General features: G+C 56.0%; 1 protein-coding gene across 2 annotated transcripts; it reads left to right on the forward strand.

Annotated features, from left to right (window-relative positions):
- The first annotated feature begins 973 nt into the window (after positions 1-973).
- CTDNEP1 (CTD nuclear envelope phosphatase 1) lies at positions 974-21,314 on the forward strand. 2 transcript variants are annotated; one of them, XM_075907053.2, is made up of 8 exons: positions 974-1,243; positions 7,211-7,277; positions 8,236-8,354; positions 11,455-11,526; positions 16,113-16,229; positions 16,672-16,783; positions 17,305-17,389; positions 18,014-21,314. In XM_075907053.2, the coding sequence occupies exons 1-8, from the start codon at positions 1,154-1,156 to the stop codon at positions 18,072-18,074; spliced, it is 723 nt and encodes a 240-aa protein (XP_075763168.2). In that variant the 5' UTR covers positions 974-1,153; the 3' UTR covers positions 18,075-21,314. The 2 variants fall into 2 exon arrangements, with proteins under 2 accessions (XP_075763168.2, XP_075763167.2); XM_075907052.2 differs by having other exon boundaries at positions 1,006-1,252; positions 18,014-20,976.
- Positions 21,315-21,484: the final 170 nt, after the last annotated feature.

The raw sequence follows: 21,484 nt of genomic DNA on the forward strand, positions 1-21,484 counted from the left end.
TGGGTGGGAGTGAAGTGGGGTCTAGTGATTAGAGCTAGGGGAAGGCAGTACGCCTAGGTCTGTCCCCTGCTCTGGGAGGGAAGTGAGGGGCTGGTGGGCTAGAGCAGGGGATGGTTGGAGTTAGGACTCCTCTAAGTTCTACAGCCATTCTGTCCCTAGGACAGGGTGTCCCAATCCAGTGCAGAGCAAAGCTCCATTAATCCCCAGTACAGTAGGGGGTTTGTACCCCCAGAATATTTCCTCTCATATAAATGGGTGACATGCTGGAACTATTTGGATGGGCTCAGCTCTGGGGGAGAGGGGAGGCAAGGCTGGTCTAGGAAGTGGGTGGTGAGTTTGTGGTTGGCAGGGGTGGTCACTGGTTAGAAGGGTGCCCCCTTCTGATGACCTCTCCCAAGTCTCTGGATCACCCCCTTTGCCTGGCTCCGCCCACTTTATCCTCCTTGAAGACGGGCCACCTGATGGCCCCGCCCACTTGCTCCTCTGGACACCCTGCCCCTTTTGGCTCTTCCCAACTGCTTCTCTGGCCCGACCCCCTTTCCTTTGACTGACTTTTATTTGTCAGGCCACGCCCCTTTCTGGCAATCCCTGCCCCTTTAACTGTTCGGAATAGCTTGTCTCAGGCACCCCCCCCTTTCCTACGGCTCCTCCCTGTTTGTCAGTCAGCAGTCCTGTCCCTTTCCGGTGGCCACGCCTACTTGTCACCGGAAGCCCGCCCTCCTGGGCATTCCCATCCGTTTTTCACCATCCACTTTGGTCCCTATTTTGTCCATCCTTAGGCCCCGCCCACTCGCCTCAAAATTCCGCCATTCTTGACCGTTCCCAACCGCTTGCCTCTGGCCCCGCCCCCTTTACCTTTTCCTCCTTTCAGCCGGCGCCTTTTCTCTTGCGGACCCCACTGGGCTCCGCCCCCCGCGGCTCTGTCCTCAGGCCTCGCCCCTTTCCGGGGGAATGTTGGCGCATGCGCGCCGCAGCTGTAGCTACCGCGCAGCTCGAGGTGCCCTTCCTGCGCGCTCAACTTCCGCCCCCCCAGCGACCCGGAAGTGGTTGGAGCGGAAACGACCCCGCCGCCACCGCCGCCGCCGGCGGAGGGAGCGAGGCGGAGCGGAGGCTGGCGGAGCTGGGGCGGACGGCGGGCGGCGGGGCCGGGACGATGCGGACGCAGTGCCTGCTGGGGCTGCGCGCCTCCCTGGCCTTCGCCGCCCGCCTCTGGAGCTTCCTGCTCTACGTGCTGCGGCGCCAGGTCCGCACCGTGAGTGCCGGGACGGGGGCAAGTGGGGAGCGGGCTGGGGGGGCTGCGGCCGACGGGCGAGGCTCGGGGAGTGAGGCTGTGGGGCGCCAGGGAGAACAGCTGGGGAGCAGGCCTGGGGGACTTGTGGGGCCCACTGGAGAGAGAGGCTGGGGGCAACCTGGCTGCGGGGCCGGGCGGCTCGCCTAGCGGGGATCATCTAGGGAGCCAGGCTCGGAGGCAGAGCCTAGGGAGCTGGGTGGGAATGGGCCTCGGGAGAATCGGGGAGTGAGGTGGAGGGAACTTGGTGGGATTTGGCAGTAGAGGAAATGGGCTGGGGTGGGGGGGCTTTGGATTGTAAGGGGGCTATGGAGGCTCAGGGTGTTGGGTTGGGGCAACTGGGCCCCTGGGGGGCAACTGGGCAGACAGCTAAATAGTAGGGCTGGGGTGACTTGTAAAGGGCCTAGAGGGACAAGTGGGGGAACTGGAGGGCTAGTTGCAAGAGAGGTTGGAAAGGGAATGGGGAGGCTGTGAGGTTGGGAGTGTAATGGGGCAGGGCTAGGAAGGACTTGGGGAGCTGGCATAGGATTTTGGGGGCTGTTGGGGATATGGATATAAAAGTGTAGTCAGTTAACCGATAAGCAAAATCTTACTACATGCATTTCTCCTGCCCCGCCCCCTGCGGCCAGCAACCTGGCTCAGTTCTGACTTGTGAAGGGTCTGGGACCTACCCCCACTCCGGCTCTGTATTTTAAGTGTATTAGGAGCCGGGAGGGCAGGCAGCCCAGCTAAGTTCTGGCTTGCGCTGGGTCCAGTGCTCAGACCAATCCCTAGACAGAGGCTGCTGGCACCCTGCGCCACTGCCTTTGTCAGAGGCAGCAGCACAAGGTTATGGGGAGCTGGTTTTTAAACTAGCTCCTCTTGTGGATCAGCTCCCACCTGGTACCCCATGCTTCTGTCTCGGATACAGTGGCAGTAGCGCGGAGTGGCAGGGATTTTCTCAGGAATGAGGCTGGAGCGCACTGGCTGCCAGTCTCTGGGGGCAGAGCCATAGAATAGTCAACTAACAGATAAGAATTCATGAGGTTACTCAGCTATTTAATTAACTGATATTTAAATTCCTAGTTGGGGAGAGTGCAAGATCTGGGATGGCAACTAGGTGGCTGGTAGAGGGAGTCTGGAGGATTAGGAGGGTGCCTGGTACTGATTGTGGGAGGTTCTAGGGAGCTGGCATGTGCGGAGAGCTGGACGAAGGTGGGGCTGGGTGGGGAGCTTTGGGGAGGCAAAGAGTATTTAAGGCAGGGAGGTAGTTAAGGCACAGGTAGAGGGTAAGAGGGGAGGTAGTCAAGGAGGTTCTAAGGGTGACTGGCCCTTAGTCTTGGGGGGGGGGTCCCTATGGTTAGGGGTTAATGATGACTTGAAGGTGTCTGAGGGGGACCATAGTGCGTAGCTTGTGCATATAAGATGCCCCACATACCCAGCATCACACCCTTTTGGGAAGGGGGTTGGGGCTATAGCTTTAATGCCCCCTTCCAATCTGGGCACAGCTTGTTGCCTTTAGTGTAGCCCCTAAGTCGTGCCAAACTCTGGAGTCCTGCATCTCCCAATCTGTTCTGGAAACTGTTGTTTAACTCTCCCTTCCGTGCCTGTGGCTGCCTGGAGCCCATCAAGAGAACCTGGCTAGTCCTCAGGCAGGTGATGTCTAGGTCTTCAAAAGAAGCAAAAATCCAACAACCCATAAAGCAAGTAGAAAACCTCAAGTGGCTTTTGGGGTTGACCCTCCTCCCCCATTCCACCACAAAGCTGATAGCTTCCGGATTGATGCAGGATGCCCAAGGGGAAAGAAACTAACTGTGAAATGTACTGGTAACTTTCCTGCCTGAGTGCTGTAAAAGAGCAAGAGGAGGCTAACTCAGCAGCCCCCGCTCCCCTCCCAGAACTGGGGAGAGAACCCAGGAGTGCTGACTTCCAGCCCCTCTCTGCTCTAACCACTAGACCCTCTGTCCCTGCAATTAAATGAGTGGAAATTAAGTGCATCAGGCCTCTGCTCTCTGAGTTCTGCCATGTTTAAAGGGGTCCCTCACGTTAGATCTCTTTCCTCTACGTGTTGTGTATCTGTCACAGGAACACCTGTGTGATCAGAACAACAGGAAATTTATTCTCGGCATTCTGCTGCTTGTCGACTAATTTTTACCCTCAGGTGGAAGTTCCCAGAGGGGATCAGAGTAGTTCCTTATAATCCTGGAAAGGTAGATCTGGATTCTGAGACATCTGGATCCAGCTAATATGTCTCCCTCTGTAATCTTGGGCAAAATTGCTTTTCAGTGCCTCAGTTTCTCTATCTTGAAACCAGGGATAAACGAATCTTGGTAGTTAGCTTGGAAATTCCTCAGGGCAGGGACTGTCTTGTGTGTCTGTAGTGCCTCGCAGAGGCCCCCCCAAATTTTGGGTGGGATGAGTTGTGTGTGACCCGTGATCTTGGGTGGGCGTCTCTGTGTGGTGCCTGGCACAGTGGGGAGGCCATGATCTCAGTCCATGTTGGTCTGTGTGGCACACTAGGAAATGTGGGGAATTTTTTTTGGTGGGGTTAGTTGTGCAGTATCTGGTGCAATGGTGGGTTGTCCTGTTCTTTCTGTATGTAGGAGGTCATTACCGTGCCTGGGTAACTCCAGTCTCAATGGGGGGGCCTCTTAGGCTGGCAGTTTCCCTTCACTCCAGTATGAGAGTCATGTGGACATGGGTGGGGCGCAGGGCCTTTATCCTCCAGGTGACACTGGCTCTGACTGGGGTCTAAACTCCTGTGTTCCTCTGGCCTATGCCACAGGTGGCTCTCGGTTCTCAGCTCTAGAACCCATTTGCCCCTTGGAGCTGAGCAGGCACCAAGCTTTGCCCGGTGAGGTATGGGGTAGATGGGACCTAGGCATCCTGGCACTGTTATGGGGTGCATGTCAGGTGCGACCCCAGGCATCCTGGCACCATCTGGGTAGTGGGTCCAGGGTGGGACCCAGGTGTCCTAACTCCATCCAGGGTGGAGTGTGATAAGAAAGGGACCCAGGCTGTAGGTACTATGTTGGTGTCCCTAACTCTTAGGATAGTTGCTAGCAGGGATGGCTGAAATGCTGTCCAGTACCAACCCGAGACACCTCCTCCAGGCAGAGAGTGGGCAGGCTATGGTGGATGCAAGGGCCAGGCTGCTGCTTCTCTTCCTGGGGTGGTTGGATGTGGATTAGAGGCTGGCTTTGGCCCTGATTTTAACCTGGGGGGGGGGACCCTCACCCATGGGGTTGGCATTGCTGGGAGTGGGGTCTGAACCACATTGCTCTGTTCCCCTGAGTTGCTAACCCCCCATGCAAGTGATTTTCCACAATTGCCTGGCATGCCCAGGAGAGCCTCACTTTCCCACAATGCACTGGGCTCCTACAGAAGCTCAGTGCAGAGCATCCTGGGAGGTCTAGTGGCCATAGTGTGTAGGGCCATTTGTGTCTAGCTGATCCATAGGGGGCCCCACTGAGTTTGGTGTTGTGATAGGGACCCCGATCTCCCCCTGATGTGCCAGATGCTGTGTGGATGCATGATGGCCCAGATTGGGGTCCCATTCCCCTCCTTGCCCGCACAAGCTAGCCAGTCCTTGCCTTGGGGTCAGGTGGGAGCCAGTGTCCTCTAGCAGGGAGAGGCACAATGCCCCACCTCCTGAGCCAGCCAGTCCCCGCCATAGGCCCTATTTCCCTGGGCCAACCCATATCCAGATCTCCACAGGTGCTTCTGCTGTGTTGGTTGCAGTAGGGAGTAGGGGTGTAAGAGTGTAGCCATTTAAGCAGTCAGGCTTATCAGTTACCCAAATGGCTACACTCAGTTCCTGGTCTGGCACAGTTGGCTTCTCGGCAGCAGGGTGGTAGGCAGGAGCTGGCTTAAAAGCTGGCTCCCAGTGTGCACTGGCTCCTGGGAAGCTGACTGCCGCCCTTCATGTAATTGTGAAACCGTTGTAATTTTCAGCAGTTACACTATTAGCCAATTAGATGCATTTTAACATCCCTAAGGAGGTGGGTAGGAAGTGCCACTGGCTGCCTCCCATGTGTTCTCCAGCTGCCTTGTGCCCGGGGTGAGATGGGGGCTGAGGAAGCTCTGGCATTGCTGCAACCTGGCATCAGAGCCTAGTTCAAAGGGATCTGTCTTCCACAGGCAGGGAATGCCCATTCCCTGCTCAGACCTGTATGTACGTGTGTGTGTGTGTGTGTGTGTGTATGGTGGGGGGAGGTGGGGAAAGTCCACTGGATTCCAGGGTGAATCAGCTGGGAAGCGAATTCTGGGAGGAGGCCCTTGTGGCTGGCCCTGGAGTCACGTCCTGGTGTTCCCCTTAGAGCTGGTGTAGAAGCTGGCCAAGCTGTGCGTAACCCGTGGGGCTGGGGGATTCTCGACGTTGCTAAGGGACAACAGGTGCCGAAGGCCGTGACTTGGGTGCAGCTTGAGATGGGGAAGCAGGTGGGTGGTTAAAATAGAGCAGGGAGGGTGAGGGTGGGAAAAGGTCCTGGCCAGTCCTCTTGGTCTGGAGAGGGGGCTGGAGGGGAGGCTGGATTTGCCTTGGCCAATCTAATCTGGGATTCTGCAGTGCAGGCAGGTATCTGTTACAGGAGCTGTGGCACGTGATAGGGCAGAGTGGATGGGGGCCAGAAAGGCATGACTGGGGGGGTGGGTCTGGTGGGTTAGATGGGTGGGGCATAGAGCCAGAACTCCTGGGGTCTTTTCCCAGCTCTGGGAGAGGAGGGGGGCTGGTAGGTTAGAGTTCAGGGAAAGGGCAGGTTGCCAGGACTCCTGAGTGCTGTCCCTGGCTCTGGGAGGGGCATGGGGGCTAGTAGTTAGAGTAAGGGAGGCTGGGAACTAGGACTCCTGGGTTCTCTCCCTGGGTCTGGGAGGGGAGTGAGGATTGGTGAGTTAGAACTGGCAAGGGTGCAGTGGGGGAGCCAGGACTCCTGGGTTTTGTCTCCAGTGGTTAGAGCTGGACAGAAGCATAAACACAGTGCGGAAATAACTTTCCCCTTGCAAGGCAGGACTGAGTCTGTGGTGGAGTCAGTCTGGATAGAACTCCGGATGCCTGCTGGTAGGAGTTGCTGTTACCCTCCATTGACAGAGGGAACAACACAGCCAGGGTCTGCCAAGCACTCAGTGCACTTCCTCTTCCTCCTGGTTCTTCACCTGAGTTGAGGAAAGGGGAGGGAGGCCTGTGTGGTCCCCACCACAGGGCCTGTGCACAGGTCTCACTTCCTGGTTAGTTTCACTTTCAGGGCTGCCTTGCTTGATTCTGATTTAGGTGGATTGTCTTAAAAAGTTCCCTTGAGTGAGATCCAAGGCAAGGGGAGAACCACGGTGGGTGGTGCTTGGGCAGGGGGCTTAAAGGGTGGCTGATGGGGAAAGGAAAACAGGGTGAATGTGTTCAGTCTCTTGCGTTGCAGTGTCTAGAGGCTTTGACTGGGGCTGGGCTCTGTCGTAGTGCAGGTTGTTCCCTGCCCTTCAAGTCTCACTAGACCAGTTTATTGCCCTGTGTCTCAGATAGGAAAACTGAGGCACGGGGAATGACAGCTTCTGCCGGTGTGAGCTAGACTTTTACCTGCCTCCCAGAGCTCCCAACTCTCACCACCAACTCCCACTCCTCTCCCAAAGCCAGGAGAGAACCTGTTTAGGCTCCCAGCCCATCCTCTGCTCTAATGCTTTACAGGGCAGGGCAACACAGAGCTCCTGGCATAGGGGTGGGAGAGAGAGAGTACATGGTAGGAACGGAGTGTGGGGGGGGAGATTAGTGAGGATGAAGGGGATACCTGAAGTAGAAGTTGGCCATACATGGAGTTTGTGGGAGGCCCCCTCCCTGTGTGTCTGTGTGGGGCTGTGCTGGGTCCTGGGATTATCAGGGGATGGGGGGGCGGGCGGAGGGTTAGCAGTTGGGCTCTCCTCCCGGCTATGACAGCCTGTCCCGCTTTGCTCTTGTGGCAGGTGATCCAGTACCAGACGGTGCGCTACGACGTCCTCCCCCTCTCTCCTGCCTCACGGAACCGGCTCAGTAAGTCTCCCTGCCAAAGGTGAAAGTGAGCTGGTACGCCCCAGTGTGGCTGGGGCACTTGGCTGCTGGGGGACGGGTGGGGCTCAGCAGCAGGCAGCTTACAGGGGCTGGCTGGAGGTGACCCTCCCTCCTTGACTCTTCTATCCCAGAGGTCAAACACAGCAGGCTCTGCACTTTCCCTTCACTCCCTAGTCACAGCAAACAGGAAAAACACATGCAGTCTCCCTCTCTTCCCCCTGAATTGTGATAGGAGAGTACTTGTAAAAAATGTGTTACTTTAACCTCTGATACCTGCCCCTTGGCTGCAAGGGGTCCCTGAGGCTGGGCCCCCTTGGTGGCACAGGGCTGCTGGTGGGGAGATGGCCGTTGGAGCGGGAAGAGATGGGAGGGTTAGTGGAGAAAAGCTCAGATTCCTGGGTTCTGGTCCCTGCTTTGGTAATGCCGCTGCCAGGGAGAGAATCCGGGAGTCCTGGCGCTTAACACTAGACCCTGCTCCCCTCCGAGCCACGGAACAGGAGGGATTCCCTAGATTTCATGAGTTATGGGGTGTCTGCCCTGCAATGGCTGCATCTAAACCATACCAAAGATTAGGGAAGTTTAAATACATTTGTGTAAACATGTAACAGCTGTGTTTTTTCAGTGGTTAAATGTTTACATGCGGGGAGGGGGAGGGGTGGGGAGAGGGGAAGGAGCCAGTGCTTGTGGGGGGAGGAAGCAGGAGCTGGTGCTTGCAGGGAGCGTATGCCTGCTCCTCCCCCATGCTGCTTCCTCTGTATCAGAGGCAGCTTGTGTGTAACTGTAAGGGTTAACCAATGAACCCAGGCTCATCGGTCAACCCTACCACAGGTAAGTCTAATGGTGGGGCAGCCCTGCCAGGGAGCTGCCTGTTATTCAGGGCTGACTTTGATTGGGTGGAGGCCCCCTCTGACAGCTGTCCTCTCCCTTCCCCTCCCCCCAGACCAGGTGAAGAGGAAGATACTGGTCCTCGACCTGGATGAGACATTGATTCACTCCCACCATGATGGGGTGCTGCGACCCACAGTGCGGCCAGGGACGCCTCCTGACTTTATCCTCAAGGTAAGCTGGGGCCAGCAATGAGGAGTTCACTGCCTGGCCAGTGGGGGGGTGGGAAAATGGCCTCTTGGCATGAATGAGATTCAGCCCCTGAGCACTGTGCAACCCCCTAAGCCATCCTTTTCGCGCATATGGCCCTCTTTTCAGTCTATTGAAATTTTACAGACCTCCCCAAACAATTTAGCTGTTTTCAAACCTTCCATTACTTGAGAATCATTTGAAATGTATAATAGTTCATGTTATCTGAACAAATATAGTAGCACTGAGAGAGAATGCAGGGTGTCCACGTAGAAATGTAACAACTTTGAGGTGCTGTATATTTTTTTTTATTGGATCCACTGATCTATTTTTTCTAGCTGCCCAACTAAACCCTTCAAGCTGCTCTAACAGCTTTTGAACGGTTAGAATAGGGTGACGTATTCACATAATATGATCGTTTCAAAAGAGAAAACATGGTAAAAGGTGACTGACCCATTTCTAAGCTGACTCCAGAGGACAGTGTGGGTGAGGGACATGTGGACTGCAGGGCATGGAGCTTCTCAGCTCCCATTGGCTGCTGTTTGCTGTTCACAGCCAATGGGAGCTGAGAGGCTCTGTGCCTTCAAGCAAACAAACCCAGACTCTGCAAGCAAGTGTCCCAGCAGAGTCCACAGCATGTCCCAGGGTTGCTGCCCAGCCCAGCAAGGCAAACCACTGGCGCACCCGGACTTTTTATCCATGTAGTGCGTCTGCAGGCTTGGAGCCTGTCAGTTTCCAGTCCCTGCCTTTCACCATTCTGGGTCAAGGGAAGCAGCAGCCAGCATGACCCTTGGCCTGTGCTGCTTCCTCAGCTTCTGCCCATCCACGGAGGATATGGTGAGGGGGCTCTCGTGGCCAAAGGCAGCTCCTGCCCTGGCACTCCACCCTTGGCTGGGCATGGAGCCCTGGGAGAGGGAAAGAAAAGTGTAAATGGCAGTGCAGCTTCAGTGGGAGGGCGGGTGGTCATGAACGGTGAGTCCTGGGAGAGAATTGCCTGGTGGAAAGCCCCAGTTCTTCAGTGGGCCTGATCAGTGTTCCCTGTAAGTCAGTGGTCTCCAACCTTTTTACACCCAAGATCACTTTTTAAATCTCAGAACAGGTGAAGCTCTACCGCCCCGCCCCTTCCTTGAAGCCCCGCCCTCTCTACTCTCCTCCTGTCCGTCACTTGCTATCCCCAGCCCTTACTTACACACTCTGATAAACAGTTTATTTTAAAATTATGCGATATATAACATTAAAACACGTGTTTATAGTTATGAAATAAATGGTCTGTTTTTTATTCATGCTATTTAAATCTAAAATGAAGCATTTATAATTATACATTTTGTGGGGACAGAGTTCTGCGGCTGGGGGCAGGGGAGAGGGAACAGGGTGCTGGGAGGGCAGAGGACAGGGTTCTGTAGCTGAGGATGGGATGGGGACAGAGTTCTGTAGCTCGGACAGGGGAGTAGGGTCTGGGGAGTGCGGACGGGGTGGGGTGCCAGTGGCAGCAGAGTCCCCTGCATCTGCCGCCTCCTAGGATTCCCTACCCCCTCCAAGGGAAGCCAGCATGTGCCTTCTCCGGGCCTGACTCCCCCCTGCGGCGCAGGGAAACTCTGTGTGTGCCTGCCCCAATGCCCCCCCCCCCGCTCACCCCCCCCCCGCAGCGCGGCCAACTCCCTTCTGCAGCACGGTCAACCCTTGCAGGCGCCTGCCCTGGGGCCAAACCCCCCTCCCACAGCGTGGCCTGGCCTCCCCTCCCCTCCCCTCCTGCAGCAGGGCAAACCCCAGTGGGCACCTGCCCCAGGGGCCAAACCCCCCTCCCACAGCATGGCCCGACCCAGCCAACACCCCCCCCCCCCGGGTCCTGGAGCAGGGCCAACCCCTGCGGGGGCCTGCCCCGGGGCCAAACCCCCCTCCCACAGCGTGGCCTGGCCAACCTGCAGCAGGGCCAACACCTGCGGGTGCCTGCCCCAGGGCCAAGCTGCCTCTCCCGCGGTGGGGCCAAACCCCCGTGGGCGCCTTCTCCGGGGCCAAACCCCCCTCCCACTGTGCGGCCAAACCCCCGCGGGAGCCTCTCCAGGCCAAACCCCGGAGCTGACCCCCGCTCCCGCGGTGCAGGGAAATCCCTGCGCTCAACTCACCCCTCCCAGGGAAGCCACTGGACTCCTCTTCTGGAGCCGATGCCCCCTTCCCCAGCACGTGACAGAGCTGTGGGAGGGGAGCAGCCTGCGCACTTCCGGAGCCCCTGGAAGTGACGCACGTTTCACCCAGGACTTCCGTCCACCCCGCGGGAAGCCAGCACTACACTAGAGGTAGGTAGTGGGGCTTCTCGGGGATGGGGGGAAAATGGGGGGGCGGGGGTGCCCGAAAGCCTTGCGATTGACCTGTTGATCGCGATCGACGGGTTGGTGACCCCGGCTGTGAGCTCTGGGGGCAGTCCTACCCAGTCAGAAGCTCAGGGCTCAGTGCAGAGATGACTGGGTGGGGCTGATTAATCACCTGGGAAGCTGGGCTGCTTCTCTCCCCCGCCCTCCCTCCCCCCCCCCCCCCCCCCCCCCCGGTTTACAGGGAACACTTTTAAACTTTCCGGAGACCCCCTACAGTATTGTCACAGACTACCAGGGGCTGTGGACCACAGGTTGGGAACCACTGCCCTAAGTAAATAATGGAGGTCCTACACTGAGCCCCCACCATGGCCACATCCTTCAGAAGCTTAGTTCTCTCTGGGTTTGTGGGGTGCCTATGCCCAAAGTCAGACTGTCTAGGGCCTTTCCCCTCTAGGAGGCACTGCTCCCACCTGACTCCAGGGCAGAGGTTGTCTGGCTCGGGAGCCCAGGGAATGGGGCAGAGGACCTGTCCCATCCATGGGACACTGATTTCCATCTGGTCCCAGGGCAAAGAATGGCAGGTTCTGGGAGGCAAGGAATGGGACACGGGACCTCTCCTCTCAGAGGGCGGCAGTGCTGTCTGTAAAAAGAGATGGGGTAAGTCTAGCAGAGTTGGGGGTGTATGGTTAGCTTGTGCCAGTGCCAGTGTCAGGCAGCTCTAGGGTCTCAGCATCTGCCCAGGACCCTGCTATACCCATCTTCTCTCTGGTCTGCAGGTTGTCATAGACAAACACCCCGTCCGCTTTTTTGTACATAAGAGGCCGCACGTGGATTTCTTCCTAGAAGTGGTAAGTAGACAGCCCTGGTGTCTTGTTTTCTTCAGGGGTGGAGTTGTGTGTGCAAACCCACCTGAACCAGATCCCAAACCCCAGAACTTGCAGAGGTACTCCCCCTTCTCCTCCTACCCGCTCAGCTATTATCCAGATCCTAGTGAAATTTGGCTGACCTGACAATCCCCTGCAGATCCCCAGTTGGGTTCCTAAGTTTGCTGCCGACTCCTTCTATGGAATCTCGGTCGGTCACGTCCTTGGATCAGCTACTGCTAGTTGTTATGAGCAAACCTGTTCCAGTTGTCTGGCTAGTGCATCTTACACTCAGGGCCCAGCCATATAGAGTTGGGAAGGTATCTCCCTCCCTGCTCACCTCAGCAGAGACCTTCGGGGTGGTCTGCCTTCCCCTACCGCATGTGGTGATATGTCCCAGACTGGACACATCTTGACTAGTTCATTCCCTTCCCTTGCAGGGTTACTGGGGTCACCTTGATCCCTCCTGTTTCCTGCAGCTTCTGTCCCGTGAGGGCTGAAACGCTTTGGTCTATCTCTAGGCATGATACAAGGGGGTCTGGGAAAACTCAACAACCTGTGATCTAGCCTAGCCTGAGGAGTGAACCCAGGAATCCTGGCTTCTAACCCCTCCCTCCCACTCCACCACTATAACTCACCAGCTCCCAGAGCCAGGAGAGAACCTTAGTTCCCAGCCCCCCTGCTCCCCTCCTAGAGTCCAAGAGAGAACCCAGGAATCCTGGCTCTCTGCCAGCTTTTGGTTCTATGAATAGCAGAAGAGAGTTTTCTCTGAACTTCTGCTTGGCATCCAGCGTTGGTTAAAAAGGCAACCATGACATTAGGGACCATTAGCACTTGTGTGGAGACTCATGGAGGAAATTTATTTACTCATAACAAAAGAACTTAAGAGCACCAAATAGGTAACAGATTTATAACACAGACAAGGAAGCATTTATTCGCACAATTCAGAGTCAACCTATGGAACTCCTTGCCAGAGGATGTCTCCCACCTGGGCAGTCTGCTCCTCCTCCAGCTGGGTTCCCTCCCAGTTAACCCTGTGAAGTCTTGGTTTGCTCAACCAGTCCTGGAACCTAGGGCATTGGGCCCACTTGTGGCCTCTTTACTCACAGTAATGACAGGTCAGGTCCTGTTGGTTCCATTGCGTAGGTTGGTCTGCCCTGGTATAGTCTGTTCTAGGGATGTAATAATTTAGTTGATTAACTGATAAGCAAAATCTTATAGGTTAATGCTATAGACTACATGCATTTCCCCCCAGAACTACATTTTTTAGCAGGCAGGCCAGCAGCATGGCTCAGTGCCAGCCTGAGCTGGGTCTGGGACCTACCCCCGCTGTGGCTCTGCATTTAAAGTGTATTAGGAGCAGCCTGGCTTGTGCTGGATTTGGGAGCTCAGAGCCTGCCCCCGGACAGGGGCTGCTGCTACCAGTGCAGCATGGCAGGCAGCTGGTCCATGAGGGTAACTGGTTTTTAAACTGTCTCCCCTCATGGATCAGCTCCCACCTGACACCCCGTGCTGCTGCTTCTGGTAGAGAGTCAGCAATGCGGAGTGGCAGGGGGCTCCCTGGAAGAGGGGCTGGAGTGCACTGGCTGCCCCCAGGGACTCCAGAATAGCCAACTGACCAATAAGAATTCATGAGGTTAATCGACTTCAGTTAACCGACATTTAACATCCCTAGTCTGTTCCCTTTGGGAGGAGTTTGCCTGAGTCCCCCTTCTGGGGTCCCCGAATGACTCCCCTTCTGCATGGTTATGAGCCCGGAGTGGCTGTCTGTAAACTCCTCAGCCAGCCTCCCTGTACTGGGCAGGTCTTTCGGATTCTTGTCCACCAGCCACAGTCACAGGTTGGGGGGCAGCATTCATACAGCTGCTCCAGCACCATCAGTTCACCCAGGTCCTCCTTGGTCTGGGCCGCAGCCCCGTCTGCCCATTTGCAGGTGTATCGCCCCATGCAGAGGGCCAGCTCCAGGTAGGTCTCCCCGGGGACTTCTGAGAGCTCCAGAATCTTTTCCTGTTTGCCTTGGGGGGTCAGCCCACACCTGTGCAACAGCTCAGAGTGCCTTGCCTCTACCCCGTCCATCTGGCTGAGTGTCCTTTTGGGCTGGGATCCCGTAAGGGGGTGAGCTGCCAGAGCTGGGTTTGCCCGGTGCAGATCGCAGGCGCTCTCACAGGCAGTGAGGAAGGCGTCTGTCTCCTCCCCTTCCCCTGAAATTGGGACAGCATGTTCAGATCAAAGTTCCATGCAGTCCTGAGTCGTCTGGGCTCCTCCTCACTCACTGCAGCAGCGATGTTTCTGCCTCAGAATGATCATGGTCAGCTCGTGCTGCCGCTGTCTCTCCTGACCCTCCAGTTCTTTTAGCCATAGTTTATAGTTGGATTTCCAGCTGAGACAGCTTCACTAAGGGGGAATCCGAACTGCTGCTGGTCGAGTGGGTGCTAGTGGCCCCTGGGTTCGCCTGGTTGCCTTCAGCCACTTCAGACCTCACCTGGTTAAGGACGGGGCGTGACGTGCCCTCAGGGGCTGTCTGGTGGTGCCCAGTTGGGACAGGAACCAGCTCCGTGGAGCGATCATTCTCTTCCAACTGACAGTTAGCTGGGCTTTGGTCAGTTGGTTAGTTTGCAGCCTTCTCTCCTTGCATAGCTCAACAACGTTCTCCTTAACGAGACAGTTCTAGTCCCTCTCCCTGCTGTTCCCCAGGGACACTGCTTGCAGTGCCCCACAGTTCCCCAGGAAGAACCCCTTCAGTGTGCCAGTCTCCAGAACTCACATCTCCTCCTATGAGTTAGGCTGTAGGCTCTTCTGACTTCTGGGACCAATTCCCATGGTTCCCAGGAGGAGCCCCTTCTTGAGTGTGACACCCCCTTCTTGGGAACCACACTCTCCGGTTAGGCTTCTCTGCTTCTTGGACCTGCACCTTGCTCACCTTCAGCACAGCTGGCTCTTACTAGTTCTCCTTCTTCCTACTGTGCCCTTGTCACTTACTGCTGGATGCTCCATCCACAGGTGTAGTGCATCCCATCTCTGCCACCAATGTCACCGAGGTGTGGGGGAGTCACCAGGCCCTGCACCCTCATCAGTACTGAAAGGAGACTCAGCCAGAAAGTAAAACAGGGTTTATTAGTTGACTGGGACACAGCGTAGAACACACTTGTGAGCACAAACTCAAAAGCAATCCATCTTGGGGAGAGAGAAGTCTAGAGCCAGCATCCTGCACCCCAAGCCAACAGAGACTAACTAACTGTCACTGCCACCCCCCACGGCAGCCTAGCCCCAGCCCCCTCATCTGCCCTTTGATCTCCTTTCTGGGCAAAGCCTCCCCCCTCCCCCCCGCGCCCTCAGTTCAAGTTATGGCTATTGTGCAAATGCTGTGGCTAGAGTAGCCTCCCTCAGTGAGTCACACCCAAAATTCCCACCATTGTCTTTTGGTGCTGTGCCCTGGGAAACTGAGGCACCCATGTAGTTACTATAGGACAGTAGAACTCCCATACAACATGACAAATATAATCCCCACTTTGTCAGAGTTGTGAAGGCCAAAAAAAGAGCTAGATAAATTCAGGGAGGATAGGTCCATTCATGGCTGTTAGGACAGGCAGGGATGGTGTCCCTAGCCACTGTTCGTCAGAAGCTGGGAATGGGTGACAGAGAAGTTCTGCTGTAGCTAATAGTTTTGTAACAGCTGTGACCAGTCCTTTTTTAATTTGGAGGAGTGAGGCTGGGATTTCCCAGACTCAGTGGCTACATCTAGACTGGCATGATTTTCCGCAAATGCTTTTAACGGAAAAGTTTTTCCGTTAAAAGCATTTGCGGAAAAGAGCGTCTAGACTGGCATAGATGCTTTTCTGCAAAAGCACTTTTTGAGCAAGAAAGCCCCGATTGCCATTTTCGCGATTGGGGCTTTTTTGCGCAAAACAATACCGCGTTGTCTACACTGGCCCTCTTGTGCAAAAGCATTTGGCAAGAGGGCTTTTGCCCAAACGGGAGCAGCATAGCATTTCCGCAAGAACACTGACAATCTTACATGAGATCCTCAGTGTTCTTGCAGAAATTCAAGCGGCCAGTGTAGACAGCTGGCAAGTTTTTCCGCAAAAGCAACTGCTTTTGCGGAAAATCTTGCCAGTCTAGACACAGCCAGTGTCTTTCAGTAATGGGGACACAGCAAGGATCCCTACACAATTTTTGCACATTTTAACAAGACAGTAATAGCAGATGATGGCTTTTCCAATGATACCTCATGAAGCAGACCAGCAGGATGTTATGCATGCAGATAAATGGGGCCTTCCCCAAAGAAATCAGTCTAGGCCAACTGTGTGTGTGGAAACTGAGGCACAGAGTGGTAGGGACTTACCCAAGCAAGCCGATAAGGCCAAGGGATGGAACACAGGAGTTCTGTCTGCCAGCCCCCTTGTTCTAACCTAGTCACCCCTGCACGTCCCCAGATTGACCTCTGTAACAATGCATGCACGCCCACAGGCAGTGCCGTTCTCTCAGGTGGCCATGGGTGTCACTGGCTGGGAGCTCTTGTCCCAGGAGGAGGCTGAGGTCTCTATCCTCTCTCTGCTTTACCCTCTATCCAGGTGAGCCAATGGTACGAGCTGGTGGTGTTTACAGCCAGCATGGAGATCTATGGCTCTGCCGTGGCCGACAAGTTGGACAATAACCGGAGTATCCTAGGGAGGAGGTATTACCGGCAGGTGAGTGAGGGGCAGGGTGTAGGAAGCAGGATTTCAAAAGGTAGCAGAGTAGAAGGAAAGGGGAAGGAAAGGTGGGGCTTGGAGCAGGGGGTAGGGCTTTGAAGACCAGAGTGGGGTAAGTTTGGGGCGGAGCTTAGAGGGAGCTAGGAGCATTACTTTAGAGAGCAGAGTTGAGGAGTTCAGGGGAAGGGCTATGGGGAGCTGGGGGCAAGGCAATGGAGAGCAGAGAAGGGGGAGCAGGATGGTGGCTTGCCGCCTCCTGGCAAAAATGCTGGGGGCTAACTGGACAGTGGGCTGCTGGGCTAAGGGAGGCTGGCCAGCTGGCTGGGAGGAGGCAGGAAGAGGCAGCTGGGGCCCAGGTGGGAGGAATGCAGGCTGGGGCACTGGTGGGGGGGCGGCAGGGGATCCCAGCTGCTCACCCCTCCCCTGTGCTCCCGTCCAGCACTGCACTTTGGAGCTGGGAAGCTACATTAAGGACCTCTCAGTCGTACATAGCGACCTGTCCAGCATTGTCATCCTGGACAACTCACCAGGCGCCTACAGAAGTCATCCAGGTAGGAGTCAGCTCCTGCTGTAACTGCTAGTCCCCAGCCCCTCCTGGGGCTGAGACAGAACCCAGAGCTCCTAGCTCCCGGACTCCCCCGCCAGGCTGGGGGAGAACCCAGAAGTCATGGCCCACAATCCCCCAGCTCCAACCTATTGGACCCCACCCACTCCCTTCTGAGAGCCAGTCATTTTGGGGTGCGGTCCTCTTGTTTGGGAGAGGGTCTCCCCTTTCCACTCCGATCCCATGGACTCATATCCTGACTGAAGGGAAGTGGCTCCCCTCATACAGGTGCGAAGAAGCTAATGAGCCATGGAGACTTGCCCCTGCACCTGGAGAGGGGGTTGTGCTTGGGCACAGGGAACTGCATGTAAGTTTGTGGTACTGGTCATGGGGCAGAGTGGGGGGGGCGGGGGGGGGCAAACCTATATCTCCCTTCCCCTAGCTCGACTGCAGTGCACTGCCGTTTTAAGAGGTGTCTGTCCGTCCATTCCTACTGGTGTCTCACCAGCATCGGTCCCTCTCTCTTAGACAATGCCATCCCCATCAAGTCATGGTTCAGTGACCCAAGCGACACCGCGCTGCTCAACCTGCTGCCCATGCTGGACGCCTTGAGGTACTTGTTGTCAGAGGCTGGGAGCCAGGACTCCTGGGTTCTCTGCCTGGTTCTGGCAGGGGGGAGTGGTGGCTGGTGGGTTAGAGTAGGGACATGGCCAGACCAAGCCTTTGTGCAAACTGGATTAGGATGGGCAGTGCACATGTGCTGGATGTCATGCAATGGAGTTAATGTGGGAATGGCCAGAGTGGGTCAGAGCAGGGGCCTGTCTCGCTCTGGGGCCTGTCTTCTGAGGGTAGCTGCTGGAGAGGGAACTAACAGGACAGGGCATTTCTTGAGCAGTCAGCTTGTGGCAGTCAGAGATTTAGAGCTGCATCCCTGACCATAATGCTTATTAGCTAGTTGTTCAAGGACCTACCTTCCAGGGACTCTTTTTTTTTTTTTTTTTTTTTTCCCCCCCCCAGCTCTGTTATGAAGATACCCTAGCAAGGAGTTCCATAGGTAAACTAGGCAGCGATCCAATCCAGGGGATCCCTTGAAACTTATGTAGTCCTTGTGCCCTCTGCCAATACCTTAAGAGTTCCATAGGTCAAAGGGAGTAGTTGGTTAGAACAGGAAGGCTGGGATTCAGGACTCCTGGTTTCTATTCTAACATTTCCTTTTCCTCTCATCCTCCCACCCCAGATTCACAGCTGATGTGCGATCGGTGCTAAGCCGGAACCTCCATCAGCACCGCCTCTGGTGATGTCAACACCTCCTTTCTTCCGGCGTTGGCCCGTGACCGCCGCCTTATCCCACCGCTGCCACCGCCACTCCCCATTCTCCTGCAATGTGGACTCCGCAACTGTTGGTGAACTCTGGAGAGCAGAGTGGAGGGCCAGGGGATGTTAATGCAACACCCCTCCATTTCCCCACCAACAAACAACCCCCTTTTCCCCCCAGAAATGGGCGGGGACTGACTTGGAGGGGGATGGAGCGTATCTGGCAGCTGGACAAAGAAAGGGGGTGTGAAATTTCTGGAGCTGGATGGACATGTCTGATCAGGCTGGGTCTGGTTTTACAAGACCCTTTCGGCCTTGTACAAAGACCACCTTCTTTCTTTCTTTTAGTTTATTTTTTTCGTTCTGTTCTTCCCTCTCTGTGTCCTGGGCTGAACAGGAGCCTGCCTTTCACTGGCTCCCTTTTGAGTTTAGCAACCTGAAGCCATCTGATTGTTTTGGTCCACTCCCTAGGGGTGGGTCTTTGCTCTGGGATCTGTTCCCCAGGGGTGACCTTCTCTGTTTTTCTCAGACTCTGGGGGAAATGAAAACCCAGGAGACAAATTATAGCCGCTAAGCAAGGCCAGAAATGGAGCCGTGTTCAGAGAGTTCTTACAGGGGGGAGGGTTCATCGCCCCCCCCCCCCCAAACCAGTTACACTTGTTCAACAGTTGGACTTTAGTGATGGAAGTCCTGGGTCCTGCCCCAGCTTTGGGTGGGGAGTGGGATCCAGTGTTTGGGGGTGGGGTGTTAGAACCCATGCATTCTGACTTCCTTCCCCAGCTCTTGGAGGAGAATGGGGGCTGGTGAGTTAGAGCAGGAGGTCTGGGGGCCAGGACTCCTTTTGTCTTCCTGGCTCTTTGAAGGGAGTGGGAAATAGCAGTTAGAGCAAGGGGAAACGAGGCTGGGATCCAGGAGTTCTCTTCCCGTTTCTAGCGGACTGTGGTGGAAGAATTTGGGGTGAGAGGAAGCTGCAGCCAAAGGGGTGAGGATGGCTAGATTCAGTGCCCATTTTTGCTCACAAGTGGCAGGGCTTGGATCTGTACCTCAGTTTCCCTCACTGATCTGTCAGGGCTTGCAGGGCCTCTGGGCCTGCTACAGTTTGGTGACGATAGGAAGCAGGAGAGCCCTGTGAGAGGGCCATCTGGGTGCTGGATGGGGTGTGTGGAGATGGGTGAAGTGTTTGAGGAGCAGCTGAGATCACTGTAAGCCCCACCTGTGGCAGGATAGAACCTTTACAGGTCCCAATTCTACATGGGATGGGACCTCTGTACTCCTCTCCCTATGTTGTGGGTCTGAAGAAATGCCCCTTCTCATCCAGAGGTGGGCATAGATGCCTCCTGTAGTCAGCAAGCAGAAGAGGCTGACCCTGTGCTGCAGGGTGGGGACTTAGCAGATGATGCTTTTCCTTGGCAGGTAGGACTGACCCCAGAGCGTAGTAGGGGGGGTAAGGATGTTAAGTATCGAGTAAATGACTATAATTTGTATCAACTACTTGATTAGTTGATAGGGGGTTGCTGTGGCTCTGCAGTTTAAATGTAGTAGGAGCCAGGTATGCAGGCAGCTTGGCTCCTACTACATTTAAACTGCAGAGATACAGTGGGAGCGGGTCTGGGACCTGTGCTGTGCCTCTGCCTTTTAAATGTTGGAAGAGCCAGGTGGCTCTTCCTACATTTAAAAGGCAGAGCTGCAGTGCTGGTGCCTCTGCCTCCCCCATTCCCTCTCTTCTTCCCCCCTGCCCCCCAAGCCCTGGATCTGCCGGGAATGGGTTTTTAAGCTGGCTCCTCCCCCCCTACACCCATTGCTTTGCTGCCTCTGATATGGAGGTAGCAAGGGGGAGGAATGTGAGTAGTGAATTCTGACTATCCAATAAACCTAGGCCAGTGTTGATTTTAAAGTGTGCTGCAGCCCAGCATCACAGATGATCTCTTCCCCCCCCCCCCCCCCACACACACACAGGTGCTCCCTGCATGGACCTAACGAATCACGTGTACAGCTGCACAGCTTAGAGCCGTGGTCCCCAACCTGGTGCCTGCGGGCGCCATGGCGCCCGCCGGGCTCTTTACATGCACCCGCGGAGCAATCTGGGCTGGCAGGTGCCAGCCCCAGGCGCATGGCTGGTCCCGGCCCCGGGTGCACCGCGCATGCCCTAGCCCTGGCCTTGGCCCCGCCCCCGGGGGCACCACGCGTGCCCTGGCCCCGGCGCTGGCGCCAGCCCCGGCCTTAGCCCCATGGTGCTTACGGGGGGAGCGCCGGCCCTGGGCGCATGGCGCTTACGGGGGGGGGGGGGCGCCAGCCCCGGGCGCGCGGGGCTTGCCGGGGTGTGCCGGCCCCGATCACGTGGCTATGGGGGAGGCCCCGCCCCCGGGCATGCGGCTGGGGGGGCTGCCCCCAGGCGGGCAAGTGTCCCCGCCCCCTGGCGCCCAGCGGGTGAACGGCCACACCCCCTGGCACCCAACAACCTGAAAAGGTTGGGGACCACTGGCTTAGAGAACACTGGCCTTGGCTTATGAGAGAGTTGACTATTCTTTTACATGCCTAGTAGGGGGTGGCATGGAGGGATGCTGTGGGGCAGGGCATATCCCCTTTTTTAGTTGAAGTATAAAATGGCAAGAGTAAAAAGGCCATGTAACACTCATATCTGCCAGCAAAGGGGGAACCTGTTTTGCTTTCAGGTATTTCCTGCAGTCCCCTGCCACAGCAGGCTGCATTATGGGACTGTCTCTTCTTTGCTGTGTGGGCAGCTGTGTACTATTTGTTGATGTTAACTATAGTGAGCTGTGTAACTACAGCTTGGTGTGGAGAAAGGTGTCCCTGTGTAACCAGTTGCCCTGCTGGGTGAGGGGTCCCTGTATAACCAGCCACCCCACCCTGGAACTGCCCATCTCTCTGTGCCATGTGAGGGGTCCCTATATAACTGCAGCCACACCCCAGAGGTGGTCATGTAGTGCTGGGTGAGAGGCCCTTGTGTGACTGGCCACCCTACTGCAGAAGTGGCTGCATCTGTGTCAGTTTCAAGCCAAGCCAGCCCTGCTGCAGGGGCATCCTGCTGGTGACTTACCTCAGTGCAGTCTGAAGGTAGCTGGGTTTGTCCTGGGGCTGTGGGACACCAATAAAGGGAATCTGGCCTGTGGGGGAGGGGCTGGTGCTTTGGCCCCTTGGTCACTGTAGTAAGCCCTGGGGAAGGAGGGGCTCCCGGGAGAGCCTCTCCCCTCAAGTTGGCAGCATTTTCCTTTCCTCCCTGCCAACTCCATGCATTGGCCATGAGCAGCAGGGCTCTGAATGGTTAACTGGAGGGGGGCAGCAGCTGCGACGCCTCCATTTAAGAAGTTCACGGATTAAACAAAATTTTAGATCCCTACGAAGCTGCCCCCATTGGCTGCAGGGGCCCATCCCC

The sequence above is a fragment of the Pelodiscus sinensis genome, chromosome 22, assembly GCF_052426305.1.
Source record: "Pelodiscus sinensis isolate ZL-2025 chromosome 22, ASM5242630v1, whole genome shotgun sequence".
In the NCBI taxonomy this organism is placed as follows: Eukaryota; Metazoa; Chordata; order Testudines; family Trionychidae; genus Pelodiscus; species Pelodiscus sinensis.